Source organism: Gymnogyps californianus, chromosome 28 (genome assembly GCF_018139145.2).
Source record: "Gymnogyps californianus isolate 813 chromosome 28, ASM1813914v2, whole genome shotgun sequence".
Taxonomy (NCBI): Eukaryota; Metazoa; Chordata; class Aves; order Accipitriformes; family Cathartidae; genus Gymnogyps; species Gymnogyps californianus.
In genome coordinates, this window is record NC_059498.1 from 4,768,432 (window position 1) to 4,778,218 (window position 9,787).

At 68.1% G+C, this 9,787-nt stretch overlaps 1 protein-coding gene across 2 annotated transcripts; it reads right to left on the bottom strand.

Moving 5' to 3' along the window:
- Positions 1-209: 209 nt before the first annotated feature.
- On the bottom strand, positions 210-6,146 carry RUNDC3A (RUN domain containing 3A). 2 transcript variants are annotated; one of them, XM_050911767.1, is made up of 11 exons: positions 6,040-6,146; positions 4,080-4,195; positions 3,745-3,878; positions 2,638-2,723; positions 2,414-2,503; positions 2,223-2,303; positions 1,933-2,098; positions 1,556-1,713; positions 969-1,106; positions 689-795; positions 210-436 (listed from the first exon to the last, which is right to left on the bottom strand). In XM_050911767.1, the coding sequence occupies exons 1-11, from the start codon at positions 6,144-6,146 to the stop codon at positions 294-296; spliced, it is 1,326 nt and encodes a 441-aa protein (XP_050767724.1). In that variant the 3' UTR covers positions 210-293. The 2 variants fall into 2 exon arrangements, with proteins under 2 accessions (XP_050767724.1, XP_050767722.1); XM_050911765.1 differs by having other exon boundaries at positions 3,745-3,908.
- Positions 6,147-9,787: the final 3,641 nt, after the last annotated feature.

Genomic DNA, 9,787 nt, shown 5'->3' on the forward strand with positions numbered 1-9,787 from the left:
CCCCCCCGTGGCACAGTTCATCCCCCATCCCCAGCTCGCGTGGGTCCCAGTCCAGCATCCCCCATCCCAACGGGTCCATGTCTCCAGCCAGGGACTGGGCTGGGGGGTCCGAGGCGCAGCCAGGGTGGGGTGTCAAGATGGGGAGGGGGCCGCCCATCCCCAGCCTCCCCGGTGAGTTCGGCGAGTCCCTCGTCGGTCCCGGGGTGGCGAGGCGGGGGGGGGATGAGGTCAGTCCTCTGCCGCGATGCTGGGTCGGGCGGCCGGGCCGTGAGGCGGCGAGGGGGCCGGGGGTCTCAGCTGGGGCTGCGGGTCGGGCTGGCTTCGGTGCTGTCGCTCACCAGGCACTCGTTGGACTTGAGGCTGGCCAGGGACTTGCAGCTGGGCAGGGAGGCCAGGGAGCCGCAGAGCCCCAGCATGGAGGGCGTGGGGTCCTTCCCTGCGGGCACAGAGTGGGATGCCGGCGTTGCGGGGGGGGCTGCGGCCTCGCACCCCAGCCCTGCCGCGGGGGGACGGAGAGGGGGACCACCTCTCTGGGAGGGACCTAGGTGTCCTTGCACTGTTGGGATAGCATCCCCGGCACGAGGAGGATGGCTGCTGGGGGGCCAAAGGGGGTCCAGGCGCCTGGGTGTGTGTTGGGGGACGTGCTGAGGCCCGTGGGGCACCCTACAGTGGGGGGGGGGGGTCTTACCCAAGGGCCCCCAGGGCTCGCCTTCGCGCTTGCCCTCGCCCAGGCGCTGGGAGTCGGAGCTGAGGCTGTTCTCGGCCGAGAGCTGGTCGGTGCTCACGAAGCTGTGCCTGCGGAGGGACGGCGCTGAGCCCCCCCGCGCCGCAGCCCCCAGGGCCGGGACAGCCCTGCCAGCCAGGGCCAGCCCTTCTCCCTGTCCCCTGCCCGGGGCAGACCCCCCCCCCGGGGTGGGATAGGGCACTGGGCGCAGGTTGGGGCGGCTCTGCCCCTGCCGGGGGGTTACCTCCTGTAGAGCTTGCTGTCCGAGCCACTCTCGTTGCCGTTGAGCGTCCCCAGCGAGGGCCACTGGTTCACCAGGGGTGTCACCATCTCCTTGGAGAGCTGGGCCAGCTGCGGGTTCTCACAGGGGATCAGCCCCGTCCTGCGGCAAAGGTGGGTGCTCAGCACCCGGCACGGCCGCAAGTGCCGGGGACCTCGTGGGTGACGTGGCCCACAGGACATATGGGGCATTGGGGACCCACCACGTCCGACAGGACATATGGGGGACACTGGGCACCCTCCATGTCCCACAGGGCATATGGGGCACCTGGGTACTGGGGACCTGCCACCCATCACATCCTGCGGGGCACATGGGACACTGGGGACCCACTGTGTCCCACGGGGCATATGGGGCACCCAGGCACTGGGAACCCATCACACCCCACAGGGCATATGGGGTGCCGGGGACCATCACTCACCCTGCCCCTCAGGGTCAGTGGGGCACTGGGGACCCCCCACCCACCCAGAGCCCATGGAGCACCCAGGCACCAGGGACCCCCCCCACCCACCGCGCCCGGCCAGGCCCGGCAGCAGCGGCGGGTGCCCACTCACAGCTGCTCCTGCAGCTCCAGGATGACGCCCTCCAGCTCCCTCTTCTCCAGCTGGTTCTGCACCATCACCTCCTCCAGGCGCAGCTTCAGCCGCTTGTTCTCCGCCTCCAGGTCCTTCAGCTGCGACTCCCGCAGCCGCACCAGCTCCTCCAGGTACCCCTGCGTGAGACCACTGTCAGCAGCACCCCGTTGCCCCCCACCGGACCCCCCCCCCACGTCCCCAGGGCCACCCAGGGTGACAAGGAGAGGGCTGGGTCACCGCAGCAGCGGGATGAAGGGTTGTGGGTACCACTGGGCTGCAGGAGCGGGGATGCAGTGGGGGGATAGAGCATCCCAGGGGGGTTGGCACCCAGACAGCCCCATCCCGGCTCCCGCTACCTTTTGGGCATAAACGATGCGAAATTTCTGCTCCATCTTGCGCCACTTGTTGTACCAGCTGTCCTCGTCGGTGACCAGGGGCAGGTAGGGGTGTTCGGGGGAGCTGTCCTCACTCGTGCTGCTCTCCACGCTGCCCCGCTCCTCCTCCTCGCTCAGGTAGTCGTAGCTGGGGCGTACAGGGGCTCAGTGGGGACGGCACCGCGGCAGGGGGAGCCCAGCTGAGCCCCACCGGGGTACCAGGGGAGAGGCGGTGGGGGTCCCCACCCCAGGGAGGGCACCCCAGCTCTTACCTCTGTGTGAACTTCAGGTAGGGCGTGTAGTCGATGACCACGGGCGTTTTACCGTCCATCACCTCGCCCTTCAGGCAGAAGCTGAGCGGCGGCAGGAGAAGGAGCAGAGGATCAGGGCAGCCCCGGGGGGGCCGGCGGGGGGGGCCAGTCGGGGCAGGGTGCCCACGTCCCGCCGTGCCGCCCGCCCCTACCTGAAGTCGATGGCGCTGAGCCCGATGAGCATCCCCGTGAGCACCGTGGACTCCTCCCGCAGCATGATGGCCCCGTCGTCGTAAAACCGCCTGCGGGGAAAAATGCGGCTGCGCGTGCGCCCACCGGCACCCCAAAACACACCGCAGCACCCGCACACCCTTAGCCCTCCCGGGGCTAAGCCCTCCCGGCGTGCGCGTGGCCGGCCGTGCCGCGGGCTGCTCACCTGGTGGTCCGCGTGTCCCGCAGCGCCGTGGAGATGTACTCGGACATGCGCTTCTCCATCAACGCCACGCGGATCCAGGCCCGGCCCTGCAAGGCACCGCCCCGCGGGGCAGCCCTGAGGATGGGTGCCACCATCGGCTGCTCATCGGGTGCCACCCTCAGCTGCCCCCCCCCACGCTCCCGCCTGCCCCCCCCCGGGGCTCTGGGCACCGGCAGGTGGGTGGTCCCCACCCGGGAGCTGCTTTCGGCCCCGTTATCCCCGCGTGGGGACCCACAGCTTCTGTTTCAGCCCAGTGACCCTGTGGGGTCCTATGGGGTGAGATGGGGCTGCAGGAGGGCAGGGAGGGCAGAGGGGATGGGGACGGGGGCACAGAGGGGATGGGAATAGGGATGAGGATGGGGATGGGATGGGATGGGATGGAGATGGGAATGGAGATGATGGGGATGGGGATGTGATGAGGATGAGGATGGGGATGGATTGGAGATGGGAACAGGGATGAGGATGGGGATGGGATGGGATGGAGATGGGGATGGAGATGATGGGGATGTGATGACGATGAGGATGGGGATGGGGAGATGGGAACAGGGATGAGGATGGGGATGGGATGGGATGGAGATGGGGATGGGGATCATGGGGATGTGATGACAATGAGGATGGGGATGGGGAGATGGGAACAGGGATGAGGATGGGGATGGGATGGGATGGAGATGGGGATGGGGATCATGGGGATGGGGATGGATTGGAGATGGGAACAGGGATGAGGATGGGGATGGGATGGGATGGAGATGGGGATGGGGATGTGATGACAATGAGGATGGGGATGAGGATGGGGACGGACTGGAGATGGGGATGGGGATGAGGATGGGGTGGGATGGGATGGGGATGGATTGGAGATGGGGATGGGATGGGGATGAGGATGGGAATGGGATGGGGATGGGATGGGGATGAGGATGAGGATGGAGATAGGATGGGGATGGGACGAGGATAGGGATAGGGATGGGTCCATGTGCCAGGGACAGGGTGTGAATGGAAACAGGGGCAGGAGTAGGAATGGGGACGGGGACAGGGATAGAGACAGGGACAGGGCTGGGGTGGCACCTTCCTGACCTTGGCCCTGGAGGTGCTGATGTTCTCCATGTTCTCGATGCTGCTGACGCAGTTGTTGGGGACCTTGCTGCAGGCCAGGCGGATGTAGTCCCAAAACCCGCGCTGCCCATCCGAGCTGAACCAACTGACGGGGCCTGCGGGGACCGAGGGGCTGCGATCGGGGGCTGCCGTGCCGGCAAACCCCATCGGCCCGGAAAGCCCCAAGCCAGAGCCCGGACATGCTCCCTGGTGCCAGCACGTGCACGCATGCATCCCCATCCACCATGCGGCACAGGGATGGGGATGGGGACGTGCCAGGGGCTGCACGGGCACGTGTCCCTGCGGGCCACTGTTACCTTTAAAGCGGTGGCTGAGGATCTGTTCGAGGATGGCGGCAAAGTTAACGAACTCCTCGGAGGAGTCGTCGATGGGCTCTGCCGTGTATTTCTCCAGCAGGGTCTTCACCGAGAACCTGGCGGGGGGACGGGCATCAAGGGTGGGAGGGGATGGGCACCCTGCACCCAGCATCGAGCACCCTGCACCCAGCACCCAGTGCACGTTAGGTTTAGCAACAGAGCAAAATGCTTTTGGAGACTTTGGCTTTTGAGCCTGGCAGTGGGAAGAGGGCGGCGGGCTGAGCTGCGGGCTGCGGCTCGCTGACCCCCCCTGTCCCCGCGTCCCCGGGGAGCCCGCCGGGGCGGCCGCCGCTCCCCTGCTGTGCAAGCGGCCAGGAAGGGCAAACAAAGGCCCCCTTCCTCCCCGGCCGTGCGCGGGCGGTGATGGCTTCCCCTTCCGCCCGGCTGCTCGTGCTCGGCGGACAGAGATGCTGAAGACATGAAAACCGCTGAGCCCGGCAGGACAGCGGGGGACAGGGCAGGTGTTTGCACGGGGGGGCAGATCGCCCCGTCTGTGGGTCACGGCCACACGTGGGGAGGGTGAGACTGGGGATCCCCATGTCCACCTCCACAGCAGGTGGAGGGTGTCTCATCATGGCAGTGGGGTCTGGAGGTGCCTCGTGGCACGGCAGTGAGGTCTGGAGACATCCTGGTGTCAGGATGAGAGGTCTGGAGGTGCCCCATGCCATGGCAAGGAGCCCTGGGTGCCTCCATGTCATGACAGCGGGGTCTGGAGGTGCCCTGTGCCATGGCAAGGAGCCCTGGGGGTGTCCATGTCATGACAGCGGGGTCTGGAGGTGCCCCGTGCCATGGCAAGGAGCCCTGGGGGTCCCCATGTCATGACAGCGGGGTCTGGAGGTGCCCTGTGCCATGGCGAGGAGATTCAGGGGATCCCTATGTCATGACACCAGGGTCTGGAGGTGCCCCGTGCCATGGCAAGGAGCCCTGGGGGTCCCCATGTCATGACAGTGGGGTCTGGAGGTGCCCCGTGCCATGGCGAAGAGCCCTGGGGTCCCCAGACCCCAAGAGCAGGACCTGGAGGTCCCTGGCACAGTGACCCCAAGGCTCGGTGCCCCCCACATCCCCCCCAGCAGCCCCGGGGCCAGGCTCCTGTCACAGCCCAGCGCAAGCAGCCCCTAACCGGGGCCGGGGGGGAGCGTCACCCCATCCCCCCACTTGCGGGCTGGGGACAGGCAGGGACCACCAGCCCCACCACCCCTGTCCCCACCACCCCATCCCTGTACCACCACCCCTCCTCCCCTGCCGGTCCAGCTGGGCGTCGCCATGACAACCCTCATCCTCCATCCCCGCCGCCTTCATCCTTCCATCCCCGCCGCCCGGAGTGGGCCCTGACGTCACTTCCTCGGCCCCCCATCCGCAGGGGGGTCCCCGGCCCCAGCCCCCCCCCCCCCGGGCCCTGCTGCCTCCAGCCCCCCCCCCCCCCCCGCACCCTCCACCCCCGCCCTGCACACACACACCCCCCCCCCGCGCCAGCTGCCCCCAGCATCACCAGCACCGGGAGCCTCCATGTTGTCGTTGTGTCCCCAGCCCCCCCATCGCCCCCCCGGAGCCCCTCCAGCCCCACCGCCCCGACCCCACCACCCGCAGCCCCGCAGCCCCCCGGCCCCCCTTTCCCTGCATCCCCATCCTTCTCCTCCTTCCCCCTCCCCCCTCCAAATCTGAATCCCCCCCCCCCCCCCAAAAAGCGACTGCAGCAACAACAAAAAATCCCCCCCAGGGTGAAGGGGCCGCGGGGGGGGGGGGGAGGATGAACCCCCCCTCCCTCCTCCCCACCCCCTCCCCATCCCCCCCCCCCCCCCTACTCCCAGCAGCAGTGGTCCTCTCTCTCGCCCCTCTCCCCACCCTAGACCCCCCCCCTCTATTTTCGGGTGCCCCCCCCCCCAGCCAGGCCAGCCCCCACCTGCAGACGGTGATGAGGTTTTTCCTCTCCACGGCGATGTTTCTGGAGGAGGCTTTCTTGGAGGAGAGCCCCAGAGCCATGGCAGCCTGCACGCAGCTCGCTTCCATCCAGAGCGGGGCGAGCCGGCAGGGCCACGGCCACGGGCGATGCCCCTTCTCCCGTGGGGGCCCCCCCACCCACCCCCCGCGCCACCGCCACGGCCCCCCGCACCGCGCAGGCTTTGCTCCGCCGTCGTCGTCCCGTCCCCCCCCCCCCCCCGGCGATGCCCACGCCAACGGGCCGTGCGCCGCTCCCCCCCCCCCCCCCCCCAAAAAATAAAGGGATGCGGGGCCTGGTGCTCTCCCCGCCTCTGGCCCCCCCAAATCTGTCCCCTGGGGGGGGAATAAAGGGGGGGGATGAAGCTGGGGGGCAGCGGTCCCCAAGGGGGGGGCCCTCCTCCCTGCAGGGCCCAGCCCCTCGCCATGACGTGCCACCGGTGGGGGGGGGGGGGACACAGGCTCCGACCGGACCCTGGGCAGCCCCCGGAGTAATTGGGGGGGACCCTTTGCCCCCCCCCCAGGGCTGAGCTCGGCTGCCCCCCTCCCTGCCCTGGATCCCTGCTTTGGGAGGATGCTGAGCATCACCTCTCCCCACAGGGTCTGTGGGGTGCGTGGGACCCCCAAGCTGGGGGGGGGGGGGTGAGCCCCCGAGGGGCTGGCTGTGCCGGGGGGGGGAGCCCCACAATGCTCCCAGCACCCTACTTTTGCACCATGCCTCAGTTTCCCCATTGATGTGACAGGGAGATCGGGGGGGGGGGGGGGGAATACCACAGGCACCCACGTCCCCCCCTCCCAGCACCCAGATAAATCAGAGTCACCCCGAGGAGAGAGGCAACCCCCCCGGCCACGGCCCATGGGGACACATCCCCCCTCTCTGTGCTCCCCGGGGTGCCCCACACCCTCCTCTGTCCCTGCAAAGAGGACCCAGCCCATAGCACCCAGTCGGGGGGCAGCGGGGTGCCCCGGGGGGGAGAGACCCCCCAAAATGGCCAGGGCTGCTGCAGGGAGGGGAGTCCTTGGCAGCACCCCGATAAGGCTGGGGGCCGTTATCGCAGCACCCAGCCCGCAGCTATCGCACCTCCCGGCCCCGCGGCCCCGCAGCGGGTGCCACCGGGTCCCCAACGTGTGGGACAGCCCGCGGCCCCCAGTTTGGATGGTCCCCCCCAGCCAGGGCCGGCACAGGGGGGCAGCGCCGTCCTGGCCCCACGGCTGGGGCACGAGCCATGCTCCAGCAGCTGGGACGTCCCTGCGGGTGTCCCCGAGCACTGGGGTGGCTGGTGTGTGCTTGTGCGTGTGTGCGTGTGTGCGTGTGCACGGGCAAGGCTTGCCCACCTCACCCTTGTCCCCTTCCCTGCACCCTGGGATTTGGGGCTGGGGGTCAGGAGCCCTTTAGGAAGGTTGCAACTGTAGAGACACACGCACGTGCATGCACACACGTGCATATATGTGTATGCATAGACGTGCATGCGCGTGCGCATGCAGACAGGTGTGCAAATACACGCATGCGCACTTGAGCATGCACGCACGTGCATGGATGCACAGCTGCATGCACGTGCGTGCATGCACACACACACGCGTGCACACACAAACGTGCACTCACGCATGCACACACACACAAACAGGCGTGCACGCGCACACCCCTCGCCTTGCACCGAAGCAGCCGTGCCTGTCCCACCACCTCCCCGCAGTGCACCCCGGGGACAGCGATCCCAGGGGACAGACGGAAGCCCGGCCACGTCCCCGTCCCCGCCGGGCCCTGCCGGCACCTCGCACCTCCTCCCCCGGGGGGAACCTCCCCAGGAACCCCCCTTTTTTTTTTTTTTTTTTTTAAAAAAAAGAGAAAACCCCAACCTTGCATGAAGGAGGGATTCAGCCAGAGGGTTCCCGGGGATTCCCCGCAGGGAAACCCGGAGCCTCGTAAACAAGATAGCGGGGGGCACCGGGAGCACGGCACGGCCGAGTCGGGGCAGGGTGAGCGGCTGGGGAGGGCCATGGGGCGCGGGCAAGCAGCGGGCAGGCAGGAGGCAGGGCGCAGCCTCGACGCCGCAAGATGTTGCGTCCCGATAACCTTGTTTACGGGGGGCCCCGGGGGGGCCGGGTGAGCCCGAGGGGGGGGAGATTAGGGAGGTGAGCGTGACTCAGGGCATTTGGGTGCGCTCCCCCGTGCCGCACGGCTCTTTCTCCGCGGGCAGCAGCAGGCAGAGCCCAGGCAGGGACTGGCAGCGAGGGCAGGGGCGTCGCGGAGCCACCCCAGGGGTAGGTGCGGGGTCACGGGCGGCGGCAGCACCTTGGGGTGTCCCTGGGTGCAGGGAGTGGAGGATGGGGTGGGCGGGGGGACGGCGGGGCCAGGCGGGGCTGGGGGAGCACCTTGGGGTGCCCCCGGCGTGGGGTGGGGTCTGTAGGTGTGCTGGGGTGGGAGATGCTGTGGGCCAGGAGGGTATGGGCTCCATACTGAGCCACAGTGGTACCCGCTGCGGGACGGAGCTGAGCCACGCTGCACGGATGGCGTGGGATGTATGGGCTCCATACTGAGCCACGTTGGGTACCTGCTGCATGAGGGATCCCAGCCACACTGCATGGATGGCATGGGATGTATGGGCTCCATACTGAGCCACGTTGGGTACCTGCTGCATGAGCGATCCCAGCCACACTGCATGGATGGCATGGGATGTATGGGCTCCATACTGAGCCACGTTGGGTACCTGCTGCATGAGGGATCCCAGCCACACTGCATGGATGGCATGGGATGTATGGGCTCCATACTGAGCCACGTTGGGTACCTGCTGCATGAGGGATCCCAGCCACACTGCATGGATGGCATGGGATGTATGGGCTCCATACTGAGTACCTGCTGTGGGAGGGAGGTCCTGCACCAAGCCGCACTGCGTGGATGGTGTGGCAGGTATGGGCTCCATGCTGAGCGTGTTGCGATGCGTGCTTTGGGAGGTATGGGCTCCATACTGAGCCGTGCTGGATATATGGTGTAGGAGGCATGAGTCCAGTCCTGAGTCATGCTAGCCACATGGTGTGGGAGGTATGGGCTCTATACGGAGCACATTGGCTATGTGGTGTAGGAGATACAGGCTCTATATTGCACACATGGGGTGTATGGTGTAGGAGGTATGGACTCTATACCATGCACATGATGTGGGAGGTGTGGGCTCTATACTGTGCACATGGGGTGTATCGTACAGGAGGTGCTCTATATTGTGCGCGCGAGACGTCTGGGGTTGGAGGCGTGGGCTCTATGTCGCACACACACGGTATGGGACATATGGGCTCTATATGGTGCAAGGTGGCACAGGGATGGATTCGGCAGGTTCGGGTGACCTGGCTGCAAGGTGCCCCAGTGCCCCGCGGGTCCCCCAGCCCCTCACCCCGGCCTCGGGGCGCCGCCTGGGCCCCGGGGCAATGCGGGGGGCAGCGGGGGGAGCGGGGCGGGGGCCGACACCGGCTGGGCGTTATCAGCGGGGCGCAGCCCGGCACACCGGGCTGATGCAAGAGTCACCGGCGGGGCTGGGGGGGACCCGGGGGGGCCCCGGGACAGGCCGGCCTGGGGGGCCGGGGGCCGCTGGCGCTACGGGGCCAGGCGGGGCAGGAAGGAGGAGGCCGGGTCCGGAGCCGGCCGTGATTCCCGTGGCCTGACCATGGTTCCCGTGGCCCCGCCGCGGCTCCCGCGCCCCATCGGGGATCCCGTGGCCCCAGCGGGA

Excerpts from the sequence above, each read along its gene's own strand:
- RUNDC3A (XM_050911765.1), bottom strand. The coding sequence starts at position 6,146 with ATGGAAGCGAGCTGCGTGCAGGCTGCCATGGCTCTGGGGCTCTCCTCC. Across the intron at positions 4,196-6,039 it reads AACCTCATCACCGTCTGCAG|GTTCTCGGTGAAGACCCTGC; the intron begins GTGGGGGCTGGC and ends TCCCCCCGCCAG. Across the intron at positions 2,304-2,413 it reads CTCAGCGCCATCGACTTCAG|CTTCTGCCTGAAGGGCGAGG; the intron begins GTAGGGGCGGGC and ends GCCGCCGCTCAG.